Genomic DNA, 23,081 nt, shown 5'->3' on the forward strand with positions numbered 1-23,081 from the left:
AAAGAAACCTGGTCTTTCTCATAAGCACTTCTTCGAGCAGAATGATGCCTTGATTGTCATCCAGAATTCCTCCACTTTTTGAGAAAAAGCTTTCTACCCTCTTGTACTGTAGTGGGATTAGAATACTGCAATATTGTTAGGATGTAGTGTTCCACCCATGCATAACAACTAGATGTCTTAAATTCTCTTCTTTTGCATGCAAGTGGGGGACTAGCAAGAAAAACATTAGTGAAATTAATAAGATAGCCAAGAATGTCAAAGCCTCTACAAAAAATCATTTGTTGTTGCTGTTCCTAAAACTCTCTGGAATTGCTGTCTTTGCACAGGCAAAAGTTGGGAGTAGAAGCTTCTAAGGCAGAACTCAGTATGCTTTCCCCCATATCAGTGAAGCATTCATTATGATGAAGGCAAAATCAGTGTATGTTTGTGCAGTTCAGAAGTTCTGAATGAGACTCCCTCTCTGCTAACATGAGACATATCCAGAGCTGAAATGGCTAGTCAGTATGGGTTGTAGAAATCACATGGCCCATGTTCAGGGTGTATACATTTGTAAGCAAAATGCCAGTAGCAGAAAAGCCAACCAGTCCATAAGCGGATAGTGTTGGGAGAAGATGCAGTCCCTCACTTCTTCCAATTTATGCTTTATGTTCTGCAGTAAAATTCCATTCACCAGTACTCTCTCCCTGTCCCCAGCTTCAGCAATTCGCTGCTTCTTGCTTCACATTAACTAGAATAGACTGTTTCAGTTGGAAGGGACCTACAACGATCATCTAGTCCCACTGCCTGACCAATGCAGGGCTGACCAAAAGTTAAAGCATGTTGTTAAGGGCATTGTCCAAATGCCTCTTAAACACTGACAGGCTTGGGGCATCAACCACCTCTCTAGGAAGGCTGTTCCAGTGTTTGACCACCCTCTTGGTAAAGAAGTGCTTCCTAAGCATAGGTTCATTAACAATGAACTGGAGAGAACTGTGCAACTGAGAGAGGCACTTCTTGCTTGATACATTTGTTGTCCTTTTTTAGGCATTTATAATAGATGGAAGCTGTTGCTCTAAAAGAGAAATATAGGCATATAATTTTCTTAAGATTAATTAATGCATTGATGTTAAATGGTTGATTTTAATTGGTTGCTGGAGTGCTGCTACAATATGGGACTGGCTTTTCTGGTGACTCAAACTGAAGGGCAAGTCTTGGAATTTCTGGTTGAATTTTAGTCTATGTCCAATCCAAATTCAGTATCTGGGGGGCAATATCCTCATGGAACCTACATAGTTATGGACTGTATATATGTCCACCACATGTCTGAATTTCACTCAAATAGTATAATGCTGCAGAAGTTTACATGCACTGCTAATTTTTGTTTCTTCCCAAAGGAGGTGAATTTTGGCATATTTGATTGTACTAATGGAAATATCCTTCAGGGCCTGGAATTTTTCTTGTCCCAAATCATGATACCAGCACTTAAATCCCAACAGGTAATCAAACAGCTAGTCTTTTTTCTCAAGAACATGCGGAATTAAGGCAAGTGGCTGCTGCAGTCCTGTTTGTGCATCAGTTGAACATAAAACAGAGGATGCAAAAAGATACAAGTCTAATATAGGCCTTTATGGGAGTCATGCAATTTGTATATAAGTGTTTGAAATTCTTGTAGTTATTGTTTCTTTTCAAGCAATAGCACCAGCTGTAATGCTCATGACAAAGGAGAACATAGCGTAGCAGCCATACTAAGGTAAAACTGATGACTTAATTAAAACTAGATTAAGCCTGGATTGAAAGAAGCGTCAAGTCCTGGCAGCACAAGGGATCAGTCATGATTTTGTTCTAGAGCGTGGACAGCAAGCACTGTATCACAGCCAGAGTATCCAGCTGCTTTGAGTTGTCCTTGTTCTGTGGCACTCACAAAGCATCACAGTGGGTTCTGTTACCTCCAGAAGTACACGCTCAGAGGTAGGAAATATAATGAAACCCAGCGTCTGTCGAGAATGGTGGTGTCGTATGCTGTTAGCATATGCTACCATTTTCTCTCACGCAGGAGCAGGAAGGGAGATTAGAATCTGTTTTCCCTGTTCAGAGAGAGCCAAATCAGACTGAAAAAAAAAAGACAACAATTCAGTGTGAAGACAGTGAGAGCAGGGAGACATTTTTATTTCTTGAGAGCCTCTTGCTTGTTTGTCTCTTCTTGTCTAACAGAATAATTAAATCAATGCACACTTTAAAGTATTTATGTTATAGTACAGGTAAGTGTATTTTAGAGGGCATACCTATAAATCTTTATATACTGCCATGAATAAGAAATACCTTTCTAATGAAAAGTAAGATACCTTTTGTGTTCAAAAACAAAAGAAAGTGTGACCCTTGTTTTACTTTTTTTTTTTTTTTTTTTTTTTTGCATAAATCATAAAATAATCAGAACTGGGGAGCTGTGAAAGAAGGCTTGAAGAACAGCCAGATACAAGACTTTCTGTATTCAGTGGATAAATTTGTGGGTACTTTGTCATCATCAAGACAGAATATAGAAGATAAAATTCAGCTCACAAAAGTGGATATTGATGTTTATGTCAGCAACTTACAGAACCCATCTGACTACATAGCTGCAGGTGAGTAATTCCTATGGCAAAGCAAACACAATGATGCTGTTTATAAAATAAATGTTATGTCATTAGTAAAAATTTACTTTGAAGAATTAATTCAGCTTCCCTGAGCTATATACATTTTTCTGCTTACTCTTGCCAGGTTTCTGACTGTGTAATCATAAAATCACCAATCATTTGCCCATCCTTTAATTCATAGATCTTAAAGGATTAGGTAGTTCCTTGACATATCATGTACGCAGTGGCCTGTGTTCCTCCTAGTTTGCTGGCCAAGTAGTTGCTGAGTGAAGCCATCTACTAGTGTGTATACTCTTCACTTTTTTTGATACTGGGGAAATCCTATCCAATATTAAGTCTGACTCTGGGGGCTGTGAGTCAAAACAAGATGTATTTATAAAAATTTACGTATATGCATATATGTGTATGTAAGAAAAACAGTAGTTATGTCTCTTTGAACAATAGCTTTCCACCATTTCTTATCACCACATGGATTTTTCAGAGTGGAATAATGCCAAACTAGTCAATACTTCTGCAATCCCTCTCGACTCTACATGAGCCTATGGCAGGACAGCTTCCACAGAAGAACTAGTGACTCTTAAGAAAAGCAATAATGTTATATAGCTGGACAAGTTCTTTAGATCCATTTACTAGTACAAGCTCCACGAGTCCTAAATATAATGCACCAAGTGAACCGGACTCTTTCAGCTGCTAGGGCAATCTAAAAGATGTGCTGACTTATAAATTATAGGGGTTTTTTGTGACTGTTAATAATGGTGTCCATTATGTGATGCTTTTAATGTGGAATAAGCTGCAGTGGCAGAAAGAGAGAAATGTGAAGTAAGCCTTTACTTATGAAATACAAGCAGAAAAATATACGCATAATAGTTGATGCATTTCTTGGACCTCTGAAACATGATTCTCCCAAAACCACATGGCGATATTTTTTTTCCTTATGAACTCACTGTATTTTTAACTGTTTCCATTGTAAAGGATATGCAATAGTAACAGAGTAGCTAGATACAAATTGTATGTGTGTGGATCTTGTTGTTACAGTCTTAATATTTTCCTGTTGTTGGTCAGTGATTTGAATATACTCAGCTTACATAGAGTCTCAGCTTATGTTTGACAAGGACACGTCACTTCTGTAGTTAAAAATCTGTATTTATTTCTTGGTACTTACGAGACTGTTCCATTCTATGATTTTGAAGGCAGTAACACAGAGGTCACTGAGAAACTTGAAGAAGTGGTCATGATTTGGATCAAACAGATCAGACAAGTTTTAGTGGAGAGTGAACAAATGAGAAGAGAAGCTGATGACATTGGTCCATCTGCAGAGCTGGAACACTGGAAGACAAGAATGTCATCATTTAACAGGTTAAATGCCTGCATTATTTCTCACAGAGTCTAAAAAAAAAAGCTTTTTAAAGATAAATGTAAACTTTCATTCCAAAGAGAGTATTAAATGTGTTTGTTTCTTCAAAGCCTTTTAGATGAGATCAAAAGTTCAAGAGTAAAGAAAATTATAAGTATTCTTCAGGCAGCGAGATCAAAGACATTAAAGCAGTGGAAAGAGCTGGTAATTACTATATCTTAATAAAAGTTTTAAATGAGTACAGTACTGTATTTGTAATACACACAGAACTGAACACAATGCTAAAAATAGTTTTGAGTGTTTATGCTGTCATTTGTTATCTGTTTGTTGAAATATATAACACTGATGATTCTGAAGTTAAATAGATAACTTGAAAAGAACTCAATGCTTCTGTAATGTGTCTTTCATTAACATAGTGGGCGGAATGGTTGTGCAAAAGTAAAGCAATGCAGCAATACAACATTTTTCTGTCTCTCTCCAGCTGTGCAGGCCAACTGTAGAGATGTCTGAAAGTTTATCATATTGCTTTTAGAATTATTTACAGCTGGCTTTTTGTAGCATAACTTCTACTTCAAATAAGTGAATATATGTACTACAGATTTATCAGGCAAAATTGTAGGCAAGCCAGAAAATAAGCTGTAGACCATATGCAGCCAATCAGACCCCCCCAAAACACCAGAATGTAGATCTTTTAGCACTTAAGAAGGTATTCTACTGTTTTGAAAATAGAACAGGAAAACAGTGTCACCTTACTGAGTTTTTGATTTTGTGCTTGACAAATTTGCAGACTTTTATGATAAATGGAATTTGGATAAGAGTGTCTGTACAGAGCCAGTACAAGCTAAGGATGATGAACTAGATTTCTTTCTTCATACAGAATTGCCTCCTAAGTACTGGATAGTTCCACCATGAACAGAAGGATATACAGGCATTAGTTGTGAACTCATTTTCCCTAACAAGTGTTTATTAAAAAATGATGGGAAACACCCAGGGATCTTGTCTAAGTTCTGTAGAATGGGTACCATGCTAAAACCATTCTAAAATGTAAGTCAGATTATTAAAACCACACTATTGTACTTCCATCAGGAAGGAAAATCTTTGGGGGTCTAAGTAAGGAGTTCCTCTAAATCCCATCCAAAATGTTGCTGATCGCCAGGTAGATCTTACCAATTTTTGCATGTAAAAGCAGTCATTTCTTATGTAAAGAAGAAATGGCTTATTTGAGAGAACTTCTGTGAGAAAATGTTTGCAAGATGGAATCATAGTCTTGTGGTAGCATGCACTGTAAAAGAGCAAGAACCTGTTCAATAAATTTTAACAGTATTAATTCTATTTCTTTTTTTTCTCCCTTCAGGATGGTAATATAACAATTGTTGCCAACGAAGCTAAAGACAATGTGAGATATTTATATACACTGGATAAATTTTTTGGTCCACTTGCCAAAGCTTCACCTGTAAGTAGTACTCTAAAGGCACTTAACGTGAAATTCAGAAAAGGAAGGAAAGGCTTTTGCTGCTGAAAGAAAGATATTTCTCTTTTCAGTATTTAACTCCTATGCGTAATGATTAGTGGACAGCTTAACTCCTTTGGCATTAGTGAACTGAGTTTACAGATTTTGAATAAGCCAGAGATAATACTTCTTTTTGTGTAGGAGGCAGTTGTCATTCCAGAAGATAATTGAAAGGCATGAGAAAAATAAGCAAAAGATGATGTTTTTCCAAACCTGACACCAAGCTGAATTGTCTTTGTGAGGTTGGGCCTTACATATGGTACCTCTTCCTGTCTCTACGCTTCAGTTAGCAGTTACTCGTGATTGTTTTAATGCAAATATCATAAAATGATCTTAAGCCTTCAGTTGAGCTGAAATTGGGCAGCTTCCACTTATTTTACAGGTTAAAGCTGTTTCCCTTGCAGGTAGCACATATTTACTGTCATCCTGGTTAAAGTGATAAAACTTATTTTCATAACCATGTGGGTCTCAGATTTCATTTTTTAATTCATGAGAGCATGAAATTTGAAGACACAGCCACCAGGCAAAACTGCCTAAGCTTACATGGTTCAGAAGATTTAGACATAATCCAGCTGCTTACAATTTTTCTAAATGTTGTTTTCAAAGCTTGAACTCTGTTTGAATCCATTGTGCTATTTTACAGTGCTTTTCTTCTGCAAATATTCACCGTTCTGCCATATTGGACTTGACTTCTAGATACCATACTTTTTTTATCCTTTTCTAGACCAGTCACTGTCTCTTGTTCGGGGTTCTCAGTATCTCTGGGTTGCATGTGTTTTTGTGGAATCTTTCTGTGGGACAGAAAACTCTATAGTTCAGTAACCTCTGTAAGAGAGAGATTATTGTTGCCTTCCCTGCCCCTTCTGGATTTCTCTTCTGTACAGATCTAGGCAAAATGAGCAAAGGCCAACTTTCTTCTTCTTGTCCTTCCTACAGCAGGCCAACTCTTTTGTAACAGTGCATGACTTTTTTTCCTCAGGTAGTATATTCCTTTGCAAAGCAGACTACAGCACCTTCGTATACTGGAGGCCGTGGCCAAAAAGAGTACAGCTTCTTTTTCCTCTGGAAAATCCCACTCTGGAAGAAGACCTATTCATTTATTCATTACCCATTCCCCATTTTTTTCTCTTGGTCGTAGTGTGTTAGGTCCCCACACATGAATTGGATGGTCCAGTTCATAATGAGATGTCTACAAGAACAATGTGTTACAATCAAAAAGATGTTTATCTGCTGACAAACTTATTCGCAGAGCTGTCACATTTTCCATTGTGTTAATTTTTAGGAAATTCGAATTTCTGACTTTCCCACTTTTTCCTGTTGTAGGTAACAATGATGGAACACGTACCCAGTTTAATGAATACTGTCTGTATGATCTACTGTACATCACCATACTACAACACATCAGAGCGCATGACATCTCTTCTTCTTAAAATCACTAATCAAATGATTAACACATGCAAGACATATCTGTGTGAAGGTGTTTCAAAAATCTGGGATCTGGACAGGTGATAGAATTTTTAATAATTTCATCTTCTTTTGTTAACACTAGAAGTAAAATTGTAGATTAGTCATCAAGATTATTAAAAGGTAAATTTAAGTAGCCCCTCCTCCTCCTACCAGGCACTGACTCCCATGTTAATTTTAAGCTTTTGACTACTCATTTAGTGTAGAATTAAGTACTCTGCAAAGACAAATTTATGTGTTGGGAAAAAAACTGTTATTGAAAAGCATGTAATGTATATCAGTATACAACACTCGACATTTTGTCCCCATGGCTTTTTTTAGACCAAAACACACTTCAGCAATTGTAACTGGGAGCTAAGGTTCCTCATACAGAAGCTCCGAGGACAGACTGGCAAAGTTACCTCAAAGATTTATATTTTGCTGTTAGTAGACAGGAAAGTCAGTTTGAGGAAGGGGACAATATATACCAGGACCAGAATCACAATTCAATTGTACTCTCTTTGGAGCGAGGTATGTGTGTGACAGGATTGGGACTCAGACTTGTATTTTCTGAGTATTCTGTGGAGAATGCTGTATGAGCAAACACGAGGAGTGTAAATGGTGCCAATGAGGCACCTTAAATTTAAAAAGCTAGATTTACTGTAAGTTTGCTAGTTAGACATGCCTAAGACTAATTTTGTTCTTCTTTTCTATTGTTCTTGTTGCAGCTATTAGTATAGCAAGAGTCCCTGGTTTTCAGCAAATGTTAGGCACTGTACAGAAAATGAACAAAAAGTTTGCCTCAGCTATAAGGAGCTTGCAATCTAACACATAAGAAGAGCCTGCAATCTCAAACATAAGAAGTGAATAGTGAGATGCGGGGAAGAAAGAGGGATGGAGAAAAACCAGCAATCATGCAGTGTTGGTCAGCTGGAATGACAGTGTTTTCAGCAAACCTTGTGATGCCCTTGGATGTTTTGTAGGCATCACTGCCAGGAGAACTAAAGGAGACATTTCAAGGAAGGGATGAGTTAGCTGCTCTATGTCTGCTTGCAAGGAGCTGCTCCCAGGAGCTACATACACATAAGTGGAAGCACAGAAGTGTTTATATGAAACTTAACAAGTGGGTGGTGAATGCTGATGTCACTGGCAGAAGAAGTGTATCTGAAGGATGAGAAGTTAAGTGGAGATAACCTAGGAAGAACAGACTACAAGAACAAGTCAATTATTTTCATGCAAAAGAGAAGGGGGAAACCACAGAGAGGGCTTAAGATGAGCATGGCATCTAAAGTTACCAACTAGAAAAGTAATGATTGGAATAGTCTCTTGAAAGAGTATAATTGGAGCAAGTTATGGTTACTGAGATGAGAAGGAAAAGCTGTTACAAGCTTCATCAAGATACAGACAGTCAGGATGTCTGTCCTTAAATTCCAGCCAAGTCAAATGTGACACTGAGGTAACAGCCTAGGAGACACAAAAATAAATCTAACAAATAATTTGGATTCCTCCTGTATTTTGGTGTGGGTAAAGGGAAATTTTCAGAAATTACCTGTAATCAATTAAGTACTGGCTATGTTTATTCTAAAGAATTAATGTAAATAAAAGTAGAATACGTTTTTTTGTTTATTCTAGCTGAATTTATTTTTGAGACATTCTTCTCATTTACTTATTTGCTGCTGCTGTCCCTGCAGAAGTTTCTCTCTGTCCCAGTTAGTGGTTTCAATCTGTAAACTTTGACTATCGTTTTAATTCCCAATGATCTTTTGGAAGGTGAAAGACAAAGCCAAAGTGGAGCAACAGTCTTGGGTAAATGGCTTATGGCTAATTTCCATGCCTCATCTATGTATCTCATGTGTAGTAATACCTCAGGGTTAATGAACAACTGTGTATAAGATGTAACTATCTGTGGCCTTAGGAACCAAGATCTTCCTGGTGTATCTTTTTAAAGAAACAAGACTTTCCTCATGCTTACTGTAGTCTGGAAAAATACCTCTCCAGTCTTGTCTGCTTAGAAAAAACAAAGAAACAAACAAAGGAAAGCCCATCAGCAATACCCAGTTTACAGAAGATGAGAAATGGCCAAACTGCAGGCATTCAGTAGGCAGGGTTTACCCAGTGTAAGTCCTTTCTGGACTATGCTGTGAAAGTTTTGGTTTGATGACAATAAAACCTAAACTAAAAATATCCAATCTAGATAACAAATTTAAAACAAAAACTTTTAATGTAATCCTCATATTTTGAATGTTTTTCAGGTAATGTATAATTTTGTGTTCTTATTTTGCAAAGTTGCATATCTGACTGAAATGTTCTATTTTTATTTATACTCTTTCGAAGACCTCCTTAGGATGATTTTCTGTCTTCTGTGCTTTCTTCCTCAGGCAAGAATTGCTAAAGAGGATACAACAATGCATTTCCCTCAAAGAACAGTACCAAACATCCTTTCAGAGAATTAGGGAGGAGCTAAAGGAAAATCCAGGTGACAGGCAATTTGATTTCAGGTAAATAATTCACTCTAATATTGAATCATATTAATTTATACAATTTATAAATGAGATGTCATTGTATCTGCTGGCTAGCAGAAAAGCTAAATACTCAGTTAACATGTAGTATTTATTATAATCAGAAATGACCTTGCAGAGATTTTTTTTTTTTTCAGGAGTAAACCAGTGACAGGTTTTTGCCAGTCACTTGTTGATTTAGCAGATGTCCAAGAGGACTTCAGGGGAATTTATGCATATGTTAATTGAATACATATGTTTATGTATGGTCTGAAATTCCAACAAATTTGAGTCATGAATATAAGTGAAAAGACTCCAGGGGAATTTAGTCAGCTCTGGTCTGGGTTGTCTATCACAATGCCAAGGGGAATTTTACCTGTATTGGCACTTAAAGCATGGAGCATTTCTCAGTATTGTACATTCACATTTTGATCTCCTGCAAACGTCTTATTTAAAAGAGTAACTCCTGTGAAATGTGGTAAAGGCTTTTAATTGACATATATAAGAATTAAGCATTTTCTGGTTTATATCCATTACTTTAAAGTGGTTTTTACTTGATTTGTAATTATTACAGCATAGATTTTTTAATGTGAAACTTGGTGGCAGTTCTGGTAGAATATATTTTGCTTAAATAGAAAAGATCTATTACAAATAGATTTGCATAACAATCCCTCTGTTTCTTTTTTATTGTTAGTGAAAACTATATATTTGGAAAATTTGATACATTCTGTAAACGTTTGGAGAAGATTTCAGATATGAGCAATATTATGGAAAGCCTTTTAGAGCTCCAGCATATAAAAATAGAAGGTATTGAAGAGATCAGTACTCACTACCAGAGCATTGCTACAAACACCAAATCCAAACAGTATGATGTTCTGGATCACAGAAAAAAAGAGGTACATACATTCAGCACTTGTCTCACAATCACTCCCTTATTCTATGCTTTTCACTGGAGTTATGCAAAGAAGATTAAATTTTATAACAATGCATATAGTATTTTGCTGTAATAATAATACTTTCATGTCTTTTAATACAATTTGAAAGTGTTGGGGTAAATTTGGCTTTTATTTCAAATGTTTTTGTTAATTTCTGATAAACTAGGTTTTGTGTGATAGGTAATGCTACAAACAACTTTCCTAAACTTGTTTGTTTTGAGATGCATATATTTTGAATTGCAGATTGAAAACTAATTCAGGCAGGTCAATGCACTAGATACAGTTTATCTAGTTGCAAGAGTTACTCAGTGTTACTGAAAATACTTAGTGGAATAGTAAAGACAGGATTACAGTAAAGGTAGCAAAGGCACTTAGATGAACATTTTAGAGGGAGAAATGAATGATATCACCCCCAGCGCTGAGCAGGGTGGTAAAAACTAAAGTGGCTTTTCAAATGCTTCAGACTCATGTTTTAATACATCCTGCACATGCTGGAATTGAGCTGTTTTCTTTGAGCTGTAGCCTGCTTGCTTTGCAGGATTGATAGCCTCACAATAGAAGTGCTAGAAATGTTGACTTACTCTCATGCCTTCCCAAACTGTAGCTTGCAACTGTCAGGAACTTTCCTTTCAACATTTAAGTCTAGAATACCTTTGGCTTTCTTCTAACTGGCTGATGGCTTACATTTCTATAATACTTGCTGTGTGGTTCTTTTCTGAAAGAGAACATTTACTGGTAACTGGAATTTGAAGTTGTTTAAAAATTGCGTGGCTTTTCTACACTTAAATGGTTGGAGCAATATATATTATGGACTATCTTCCCAAGCTTGTGGAGTGCTTTCTTCAAGAGGAAGTTTGCATTGAACTCTTTTTGTAGGTCCTCAGTCTTTTGGACTTTTAAGAAAAATTATTACAGATAAATACCCAAATTATTACAGATAAATACCCTACCTCTAGTTAGGACCTGCCGAATTTGGTAGCCCAATAGAGGTGAGGCCGTCACAGTTCCATGTCCCCAGGTCCACTGAGCTGTGAGGCTGAGTGTGTAATTCCCAATAGGCATGCATGCACACATACACACAATACATTTATACACAGGTCTGGCCACACAGCTCAACACAAACTGAAAACACAGCGATCACACAATTACAAACAGTATTAATGGCCTCATCCTGTACCTCTCTGGCTGAGCAGGAGGAAAGCCTGTTAGAAGAAAATATATATACATGGATCCCTCCAGTAGCTGGTCTTACACACTCAGTCTATCTGAAAACTGGCTGCTGGATACCCAGGTCTCCCCAGTTCCTGGACTTACAAAGCCCCCCAAGGCCCACAGCCCCACTCCAGTTGCTGTTACTTAGACCTATACACACACACGCACACACACACACACACGCGCACGCACGCACGCACGCACTATGGTCCCTCCAGTAACTGGTCTTAAGCAATCAGTCTACCCTCTACTTCACCCCCGGATCCCCTTGCTCTCCCAGTTGCTCACACACAGAGACACACACAGGCAAACAGTTCTTTCTTGTAGTTGGTCTAGACTTATAACCTTATCATTAGCTGACATTCAGACCCTACTTGTCTCTCTGGCAGCTGGCTTGGGCCTCCAGGTCCCTCTGGTAGCCAACTTTTAGACCACTCAGGTCTCTTCAAATCCAGTCGAGACTTAGGCTGCTCCAATGCCTGGTTCCCGTGCCTCTGTCCTATTTGCTGCCTAGTCTGGTTTGGTATTGTCTAGCCATTACATGCAACATACACACCCACACAGTATGCACACGCTTCAGTGTTTCTAGTTGCTATGATTCATTGTTCCTACTCTGGTTGCTGATGCTTAGACCTCAATACACTCCAGTCTCTCCAGTTGCTGACTCCACAGGTGCACAAGCCCCTGTGACCCATGGTCTCCATAGAATGACGAATGGTTTGGGTTGGAAGGGACCTTTAAAGCTCATCTAGTTCTAACCCCCCTGCTATGGGCAGGGACATATTCCACTAGATGAGGTTGCTCAAAGCCCCATCCAACCTAACCCTGAACACTTCCAGGGATGGGGCATCCACAGCTTCTCTGGGCAACCTGTTCCAGTGTCTCACCACCCTCCTGGTAAAGAATTTCTTCCTTATGTGTAATCTAAATCTACCTTTTTTTTTAGTTTAAAACCCTCACCCCTTGTCCTATCAGTACAGGCCTTCGTAAGAAGTCTCTCCCATCTTTCTTAAAAGCCCCCTTTAAGTCCCCTCCACTCTTGTTGCTGGTACGTAGACTCCCATACATGCTTATGCACATGGAAGAGAGAGCCCTTTCTCCCAGGAAAATAATTAGAAATGGTGATAAGTAAGAAGACAAGACAGACCGTGCTGATCAGGTGCAGGGCATGGCCAGACAAGTGTACTGACCAGCAACCTGTTCACATGTGACTGACTCCTTTTATCCCATCGTGCCTCTATTTTCCCACAATTATTCCTTCCCAAACTACGTTGATCCCTGCCTTTGCTTCTTCCCTACCTCCCATAATATGTTTTGTGCAGTCCCAAAATGCTCTTCCCCAGTAAACTGTAGTAAGTCCCTTATCCCCTAGGCAATAACCTCCCTTAGTCTGTAACGTGCTGTAGAGAGCCTGCCAGTTCGCTCATCTTGATGGGTTTCATACCTGGACAGTGAGCTGAGCGCTCTCCTGTGGCAGTGCTGGGAGCAGCTGGCGAGTGTGCTCGCTTCTCTCTGATTAGTTTATTAGATATCCTCTGCCTGTCCTTGTTCCTCTGTGCTCCTTTGTGTTCATGAAGATGAGGCTTTAATCATATAACCTAACACTTCTTATTTTTTGTTTGCTTTGCTTAGAATGTAAATGCCTTTGTTACTGGTGTTGTCCCTGTTCTCTTTAATTCAGTGTTGAACACATGTACTGGGCAGATAAAGCAAATTCCCCGAAAACTTCAGGGAAAGAATTTTGTCTGAAATGAAAGAAACACTATAGGTGATTTTTTTTCTTTTACCCTTTTCTAGTTTGAAAAAGATTACCTTGAATTTAAGAACCAAATTGCAGCATTGTACGAGTCCATACAAGAATTTGTGGATTCCTGGTTTGAGAAGACTGTAACGGTAAGTAGTTTTACAAATGCAAACCCCTTGTTCTGGTGCTCAGAAAAGCTGAGTACCCACAGCTCCTACTGAACTCCTTCATTACTGCCAGTGTTCTGTACTGTGCTGGTGGCTGCCTGAGATAATGTAGGAGGATATCAAGCCTATTACAAGTGTTCTAAAAGTTGCTTGCAGAAGTGCTGGAAAATAATGTTCATTGTTACTTGGTGCCAGTTTTATGTTCCATCTTTCCTTACCAATTTTATAGCCCTGTTTTTCTGAGGTTTATTTTCTTTCTTCATCCTGGTGTTCCCCATGCTTCCTCTTGCATTTCTAAGTTATTCCTGTTGGACTGGCAGGATCAATGAAATAATTTCTGCTGTTACCTTAATGTCAGTACTGTTCCTTGGTTCAGGCCCTGATCGTGATATGAGATGTTAATGAAGCATCAGTAAAGATATAGGTGTTCTACCACAGCTGTTTGCAGAAAAAAAGAGTGATGATTTGAGAGTCAGAAAAAAAATAAAAATTCCATTATACTGTAGTGGTAGCAGTTTCTTGGTTCATACTATGGTAAATATATTTTATATGGGATAAAATACAGAAGTAAAATTCACTAACTTGTCTGGATGGACTTTTCTGTGTTTCTTAGGAGACAACTTGCAAACTTACATAACTTATATTGTAAATTAAAAAAACAGTTTATGAACAATGAATTTCTGAACTATTAACATCTTCTGCAGTAAATGCTCCATCCTCCTTTTTAGACTGAACAGATGCTGGGACTTCTGATGAAGCTTGAACAAATAGGAGAAAATCATATTAATCTTAATGAGAAGTATACCGTTGTCCTTCAGCAGTACAGCCAAGACTTAGAGTTTGTTCGAAAACTCTACCAGCAGCAAAAAGAAAATCCACCTATACCACGTAATATACCACCAGTAAGAATGAAATAAAAGAGAGAGAACAAAGACTTTGCTTCTTGACTGTTTTTAAGTTAATGGAAATATAACCTCATATCTTCTGTGTTTTAGGTAACAGGGAAGATTATGTGGGCTCAGCAGTTATACAGAAAAATTGACCATCCAATGACATTCCTTAAAAAGAAAACCACACTTTTGAAGGTTGGAAATTAGCAGAGGAGGATTTATGCTAAGCTTTCAAGCATGTTATTAACAGACACATGATTTATTTTTATACTCCTAAGCTCACTTTTCTAGCAACTTGTATTCAAGCTCATCCAACAGGATAGGTGTTAGTGTTTGCTCCAGGATCTGAATTCCTTTTTGCAGCATTATTTTTCTGTGGCTGAGGACAGTTACTTCTCTTGAGACATTAAGCTGATGACTTAGGCCGGTGCTTTTGTCTGTTCTGGGGCTTGACTCATGTTAATCCTGATAGCATCACTGTTGGCCATGTACCTAAGCTTAGAGCCTTCTGTCTGCTATGCTCTGTAATGAAGAGGACTGAGATATTTAACCTCAAACACTAGCTACGTTTCATGAAAGAATATAATTTTTATAGCTTTCTCAATGGGACATCAGTGTCTTGTGTAGGTCATAGTATAGACTTTGTTTTATGGGCAAGACTGGGAGGAAAAATCAGGAAAAGAGTTATGTTGTTTAAAGCAGTTAAATACTTCTTAATAATTGAATTCCTAAATATATTTCTATGTTTCTGTGTCTTACCTTATCTCTAAAATAGCATAACTTAAAGCTTTCTGTTTGTTTTGTTTTCCTAATGGTGGTGAGGAAAAGCCTAGTGGAGGACATTTCTACTATGTTAGACTCATAGAATTGATTAAATGGTGTTTGCTCCCCCCGCACCCCCCCCTTGAATTGCAGACACTGGAAATGAAGAAAGTTGTTAAGAGCTACAATAAAATGGCTGCAGTTCTTTTGGAATTTGAACTTATTTATCACAGAGCCTGGTGCAGGTTTGCTGACCAGGCTAGAAATGCTCTGTGTGCTTCCTTATTTGTCAGGCACCCAGAAACCAAGGTAAATATGATTTATTCTTTGTATTACTGTTGCATTGTTTAGTATTACATATGCTACTTTAATCATATCATGGATAGACAAGCAGAGCATTAAAATAATCTTAATAGGGTTAAAAAAAGAACTACTTGAAATGGTTTTTTTTTTTTCCCTTTTTGTGTATATTTATAGTACAGACTTCATCATGTCTGTTCTTCATAAGGCTCCTCCCTCATTCAGGGCATAAAAGAGGCAGTACTCAGCAAATAGATATCTATTATTGACTTATCTACATCCTTTTAGATATTGTTTCATAGTTTATTTTCTATGTTAACCAAAATTTTAGTCAAGGAAGGAATTTTTAATTAGATCATGGTCTTTTCTGTAGTGGTCAACATCAATGTGTTGAGTATATTGCAATCATTCATTAATTTGCTTTCGAAGCTGCTTGCTGAGACAGAAAATCTTACTATTCTTACTTCACAGATTATTTTTTCTGCTGTAGTGCAGAGAAATTATGGTTAAAATGTGGCATTTTTTGAACTAATGATTCCATAATGGACAACTAGAATCCAGTTTTCAAATTTATTTAGCATCTTAATAGCATTTATTGCCCCGAAAAGTGTACAGAGATTAACCTTCGCAACACTTCTCCCTAGTCTACTGATGGAGAAACTGAGATGAAAAGGCAAATTAGCTTCCACAGAGTGTAGCTGCAGAACTAGAATTAAACTTAGGAAGTCACAGGAGCCCAGTGGTTAGGACACAGTGAAAGAGTCACAGGAAATTGAAATCAGTGTAAGATATTGGTTGATTAATACTTTGGAAAATCCGGATATTTGTAGAGGAGGATGAAGATCTGTGTAGAAACACGGGTATCTGTTTTAAAAATCTTCTCTAGTCATCTACATCTTGTTATATGTTCCAGTTATATCATGCTACATGTAACCACCAAACTACTGCCTTGTTTTCTCTTTCTTTCTTTCCCCCCTGTACTGCTACATGAAGGAATTACTTGTAAACTTGGACCCAGTGGTCCTGGAAGTACTTTATGAAACAAAATACCTGAAAAAAATGCATTTTGAAGTTCCAGATGTTGTCCTTGGCTTGTGTGCAGATGAAGAACAGATTAAAAGACATCAAATGGAGTGAGTGAACACTTTTTGGGTTTCATTCTCATCTGCAAATGGGAATACCTAGCTTTGAGTCTGTTGCATATGTTTTTGATTTTTCTCTTTGATGGAGTTTAATTGAAATTTAATTACTTTCCCCTGCATTGCCATAGTAATATTAGTAACAGTCAGTTGTTCCTATCTCCACAAATATCTCATTACTAGAAAACGCCTACATGCTTTTGTTTTGTTACTGCAACAGCTGCTCTGTAAGTGGGGCTCCTAGGTACTGCTAAGGCATCTGTGCACTATAACATAGGGATTACACTCCAAAATATTACAGTTAACATCAAAAGCTTTTTTCTGTTAGAAAAACAAGCTGGAATTTACCACTTGATTAAGGCACAACCCAAACATTTGTATAGGTAATACATCGCCTAAGTTATAATTTGCTGTCTCGTGTTGAATATCTGAAGTAACTTTTGTTGATTTTAAATAATTTCTTTCTGCTTCTTGTAACAGTCCAATTCTGTGCTGGAAGAGCTCTTTTCATTCTCAGGGATGCTGATTATTAATTCTCTAACTCACTAAGCGAGGATGATAGGTCTTAAAAAAGTCATCCTTTGTGAGGAGTGTTCTTTAGGTAGTTTTTAAATAGAAGTGGACAAAAAGGGACAAAGTTCAAAGAGTTTCATAAACACTTGAATTCAACTCCTCCTCCTTTTTTCTATTGTTAAAGCTTTCAGTCTTTCACTCTTACAATACCACATTTTTCATTAATTATCTGTGGAGTGTTTTAGGACAAACTAACCTAAAATTTCTAATGTGCAAGACAAACTATATGTGCCACAGTCCTCTGAAAAGCAACAGCCCCAACTTTTGCCGTCCAAGAGAAACAAAAAAGTACACAAAATGTTTGCAATAAAAAAATAATCCAAACTTACTTTCTACTCTAAAAATGACTTCAGACTGACTGCCCAAGCAAAGAAGGAATATTCAGAGACTGTAGATTTTTTGCTTAAGCAACACTGGAAAAACACTTTTTGGTATATTGCGAATGGGTTATCTCAGTCTATGGTTTGTAACAATGATGTTTAAAGTCATGGTTTTCATCTGGCACAGAACACAGCTATTACTTTTTTTGCAGCAGTTCTTGTAAGAAACTCTTTATGTATCTGACTTCTGAGTTGCATTCGCTTCTAATTCTTGTTTATGCAGCCTCATTTTATAGCTCCATTTTCATGGAACTTTATTGGTAAGTCTTGATTCAGAATTTGGCCTCTTTTTCTTTGGGATTTGGTGTCCTAAGTGGTTTGGATCTAGCTTTTCTTATAAGCAGTGTCATTTCATACCATGTCTTGTGAAATAGGAAGAAGGGAACAAAAATACCATGTTTTCAATTTCCTGTGGTTTTTTACTGTAATTAATTTTCCTTGGAAGAAAGTTTCTCTAGATTGATCACAGTTACTTTACTGGAGGTACTTATTTCCCCAGTCTGATTCTGCTGTTAGTGGGGAGAAAGAGGCTTAGTTTGAGTTAGGAAGAGCTGGGAAGAGTTCTTATTTTTAACATGGGGTCAGAACTTGCAAATCTTATTAACAGAAAACGTGTCCAAACTTCTGTATGTTTCAAATATCTGAATTAAGCGCATTCTTAACATGATCATGTCTTGCAGACTCCAGAATTTATTGATCAATTACAAAGAGCGTCTGAATGGGATTCCTGTTATGCTGAAACCAGTGATGAAACCATTCATAGGACAAGTTGAGGATGCCCTTACTCCGGGCCTGATGCAGCTGTCATGGACTTCTTTGAACATCAATAAATGTATGTAGTAGGAGAAGAAGTGGTGAACTGTTGATGTTGTTAGGTGGTACTGGCCAGATATTTCCTTGTCAGTTTTAGGAAGAGCACTCCATCTATGTGAGGGAAAAACATGCCAGGTCCCTCCCTCCTGATTATGGAAGTAAGTCAGACATGAGTAAGGTGAAAATGGTGTCCTGCTCTAAACTGTGGTGATCAAGCCAGGGCTGTTTGACAGCTGTCTTTGAACAGCCCTTGTTAAGTCATTTGCTTTACCAGGCATATCCTTTTTTCCCTTTCTTGGTGATGCCCCTTTACCACTCTTATGTCCTCCCACATAAACAACCCATCCCTTTTTACTCTTGTGATAAAGTGGAAGCAAAATCACTGTAGAATCACAGTTTCTTGAAATTTGTCAGAATTTCTTAATCCTACTAAATGTTATTGGTCACTGTATTGAAGTGACTTGGTGAGGAGTGCAGTGAGAGAGTAAGTGCTCTGGTGCTAAAAAACCGTAAAAACAATCCAATAGTTATAGCTTTTTTTTTTTTTGCCTTTTTTTTTTTTTCCCTTAAGAAACTGGCTTTCTGGCTCCTCACTTTTGGAAAATAATTAGTGTTGTAAAAGAATTGGTTTTGCTCATCCTCACCTCTTTCAGTTGAGGCATTACAAATTCAGTTTCTGGGAGCACATTGAAGTCACTAAATTAGTTAATTTACAGCTGTGTAACTGAGTAAATGGTTTGTCATGTTTGACTGCTATCCATACTGCTGTATTGGTGGGAGAGCCTGTAGAGCCTTGACTTTCGAGCTTTCTTGCAAAATTCTGTGAGTAACATTGCATCATATTATTATGTCTTGTGTTGCAGTTCCATTTTTGAATTGCATGCATTTTCATTTACTGAGCTTAAGCTGTTGCATCAGACTTTTAAAATTATAATGCATTTTTACTTCTTTTTCCCCTATCAATATCCCTCTGATCTATTTCCAAGTAAGTGACCACATAATGAAAAAGTTAAGAGTTCTTCTCATGCCTACATTCTGTTTTTATTTCTCTGTGAAAAAATGTTTGTGGACTGACCTCTTCACTTTAGGTAGATAATGATAGCTCGACTGATACAAGAATATGAGACAAGAGAACAGACATGGGGTGCTTTAATAATATCTCTTATCTTTTCTATAGAAAAATCTTCATAACTTAAGCTGAACATCCTAGAAGTGACATGTCTAAATTCAGGGTTGAAGTTAGTAAGAGGTATATAGTATTTGGAGATTTCTGCCCAAATCCTAAATTTTTCTAAGAAAACTTGTTTTTAATCCCCAATTATGCATTGAGTTTTTTCCACACAACCAGTAAGATACAACCTTATCCCTATCAAATACAGCATAAAATTGATTAACTGTTCTAAAAGTGTCATTTAAATGGACATATATAAAACCATCAGCAAGACTTTTATGTTGCAGTTTCGTGAGAAAACAATAGCTCATGCTTGGAAATCAGTTTTCAGTTGAGGTAGACTGATGTTAGGCTTTCACTTTTCTTCAAAATGAAAAGCAGCAAGATAAACAGGAACAGATGCAGCCTAAATCTGAACGTGAAATGGGGCATGGGTTTGTGCAGCTGTTCATTTGTGACTGTGGCATGTGGCTCTGACCAGTGCTTAAGGCAGGGCTGGCCACCTTTTAGGTTTACTTGACCTTTGCCTGACCAGAGCACAAAAAACAATGGCAAGTGGTTTTTCATGTTTGTTTTATAGCTCTAAAATGAATTTTTGTGTTTGGTTTGCATAGTTTAGTAACTATGCAAAGGAAGGTCTTTACAATATTATTTATTTGTTTATTCATTTAGGTACTCTCTCTGCTATGTTAAGTGTCTGAATAACTATAATTCAGGTTTTAACGGTTCTTTGGATCAGCATTTGCTCTGGTAGAAATTGGCCTTTTTTACAAGGTAGAGGTTACGCAGCAAGAGTATCTGTGCTACCTCCTGTTCCTTGCTGCTGCAGCTGGAATGGAGTCGCCCCTAGAAAGGCACACTTTTCTTGAGTGTATGCATCATATCTTTTTGAGGATGTGCAATGTCCAGCGTGCCCAGAATGTATGTTAGACACTTACAAATTAGCCATTGGTTCAGTGTATACAAAATAACTGTGACCTGCCAGCGATGTGCTGAACTCACTATGCATGAGCTTAATGTCTTAAGTGCCTTATTTCCATCTAATATGTAGAAGTATGGGGGCCCATGGTTGCCTTCTAGACTAAAACTCAGGAGAAAAGGTGAAAAAATGGATTTAGGACTACCTAATTTATATATGAAAAAAAAAGCTAAGGAATTGGTTGGATTATTTGTCCATAAAAAAGACAAGCTCCATCATTAACTACCTAATAGGAATAAATGACGTTTTCCACTTAAAGCATCAGCAGTTGGACACCGCTGTCATACTGCTCTGTCTTAGATATCATAGTGAGTTCTTTCTACATGCAGTAAGAAGGAGTATTGGTGATTCAAATGATACTGTCTGGTAATAACAAATACAAAGACAAAGGGTGTCAGGTGACATATTTCGTTCTTTTTTGCAATGAAAGTATGAAGGACAGGGAAAGAATTTATCCACTCTGTTCAGAAACAGTCGTTTTTACGTAGTTTAATAAACACATTTGTTAAAGGACTCAGTTTATTAATTTTTGGACAGTTGTATCCTTTCTGTTTTCCACTGTATTTTGTTGATCCTTTTCATTACAATGTTCTTTAATACAAAAAAGAAGAGATATTTTGAAGGCTATTGTACTATTTATTATAAAACAGTTTCATTTAGAAACTAAATTTAGAGTAAGTCCATCATGTTTTGGTTCCAGGCCTTAATTGCATATTTCATTGCCATTAAATCCTCATTTTATTGTAATACCGGGGCGGTGGAGGGTGGCTGGGGGGAGATGAGATTTAAGGGGTCTGTATTTTGCATGATTTGTTTTAATTTTCTTTTCCTTGCTTAGTTATTGAGAATGTTTATAGTACCCTGAGGGAGTTGGACTATGTAGTCAAAGAAGTGGCTGATACCCTGGAATGCAGAATTGAAAGAATTCTGGAGGATATGTCGAACACTGCTCTGATAATTTTACCAGAAGATGAACCTATAGATGTGCTTTCTTTCCTGGAGCAGACAGAAAAGCTTGCTCTCTCTACTGCTCACAAGCTGTCTCAGTAGGTTTATTCATTGCATAGATTTGAAGGCCATATTTGGGAGGGATTATTTACATAATACTTTTTTATACATAGAGAGTTTACTTTTAAAATTTTATTTTAACAGAGTACTAGTCTAAAGCAAAATGATAGTCTCAGGATGCAGGCAGAAACTCCCAAGTATCTTGAATACAGCAGATGTAAGATTGCATTTGTAGTGTTTAACATTTCATGTTTTTCTTCTTATGGCATTCTAATCCGTAGCAAGAAAAATGAAGATGGATAAAACTTGAAATCTCATCCCCATGTTAATTGCATGAATCTTAATGCTAGCTAGCTAATGCAAGACTTCCCATTCTCCTGGTGCTGCAAATTTTTTGGCCTGTGCTTATTTTCCAGGTTATAGCAGAATAGTCGTTCAGTTCTTCTCCAAAAAGATGTCTATGCTCACTGTGCAAAATAAGATACCTTCTACCTATTTTTTTGTTTTTATTTTACTAATTCTGATTTCACAGATTATCTCACTGTATCATCATGATAAACCTGTTTTATTAACTATAGCTGGAAAATAACTTCTTTTTCTTTAATTATTATGAAGTCCAGTTGAATCAGATATAACAGAGTCTGACAAATGGGTTTCTTGATAGTCTGCATATCTTAACATCTTACATTCTCTGTATGCCCAAGCAATAGGAACAAACTGAAAAGTATAAGGGTATTTCCCTGTGCATACAATTCTTCACAGTGCGGTGGGACTGGGGGTGTGTGTCTGGAAAACAGCAAAGAGTATTCCTTATGTTTGATTCGCTGTGGGTGACTGTAAGGTTGTTTTTGTAGACAGAGTCAGCAAGTGGAATGCTCTGTGTACGAACTGGTAGATATTCTTAAGCACAGGCTGAAAGCAGATGCCAGGAGAACTCTGGAGGTAAGAAGACCTCTACAGTGTAAAAAGTAACCTTTTATAACCTAGTCAGATACTTGATATTTCACTTACATGCTGGATAATATGGTTATTTTCCCAAGAATTTCCCTTTAACTCTTCAGGATTCATACGCTTGTACACATCTCGACATGAAACAGAAAACACGCTGCCAAGAATGCTTGTCCTGTAGTTACTATAATCTGATGGGACAGCTTTGTCAGAAGAATACTGACTCTTTGGTCAGATGTGAGTCTGTATTTCTCAGATATGTTTAATTTTTTAATATAAATTAAAGATTTTTTTGCCAAGCTTATTGTGGTAAAAAATGTAACCTCACTTGAATATTACATTTATTTAGGCATGAAGATTTCTTTAGAGTCCTTAAGACACCGATTGCGTGTTGTTGACTCTAGTTATCAGACGACCAAGTTTGTAGAGACACAGAGGGTTCCTTTGTTCAAAGCTGAAATTCAACTGGCTATTCCAAATGTTGTCTTGAGACCAAGTCTTGAAGATATTCAGGTAACAAAATAGTTGCACATCTCAGTCATTTCTGGTAAAACGTTTATAAATGTATTATTTAAAAACAACATGTGCATGTTTAATCTGGTATGAGAACTAAACGGAAGGGAAAAAAAGATTAAAAGTCACTTGA

At 37.3% G+C, this 23,081-nt stretch overlaps 1 protein-coding gene across 1 annotated transcript in view; it reads left to right on the plus strand.

Annotated features, from left to right (window-relative positions):
* LOC127012599 (dynein axonemal heavy chain 5-like) overlaps positions 1–23,081 on the plus strand; it is a 172,072-nt gene that overhangs the window by 11,246 nt on the left and 137,745 nt on the right. The window contains 18 exon segments of the mRNA XM_050890811.1: positions 1,374–1,475; positions 2,411–2,597; positions 3,800–3,965; positions 4,074–4,167; positions 5,318–5,416; positions 6,797–6,978; positions 9,295–9,414; positions 10,109–10,310; positions 13,359–13,454; positions 14,201–14,374; positions 14,468–14,557; positions 15,278–15,433; positions 16,418–16,557; positions 18,197–18,348; positions 21,318–21,525; positions 22,342–22,429; positions 22,549–22,672; positions 22,785–22,948. Coding sequence (XP_050746768.1) covers positions 1,374–1,475; positions 2,411–2,597; positions 3,800–3,965; positions 4,074–4,167; positions 5,318–5,416; positions 6,797–6,978; positions 9,295–9,414; positions 10,109–10,310; positions 13,359–13,454; positions 14,201–14,374; positions 14,468–14,557; positions 15,278–15,433; positions 16,418–16,557; positions 18,197–18,348; positions 21,318–21,525; positions 22,342–22,429; positions 22,549–22,672; positions 22,785–22,948 — 2,544 coding nt within the window.

Source organism: Gymnogyps californianus, chromosome 2 (genome assembly GCF_018139145.2).
Source record: "Gymnogyps californianus isolate 813 chromosome 2, ASM1813914v2, whole genome shotgun sequence".
Taxonomy (NCBI): Eukaryota; Metazoa; Chordata; class Aves; order Accipitriformes; family Cathartidae; genus Gymnogyps; species Gymnogyps californianus.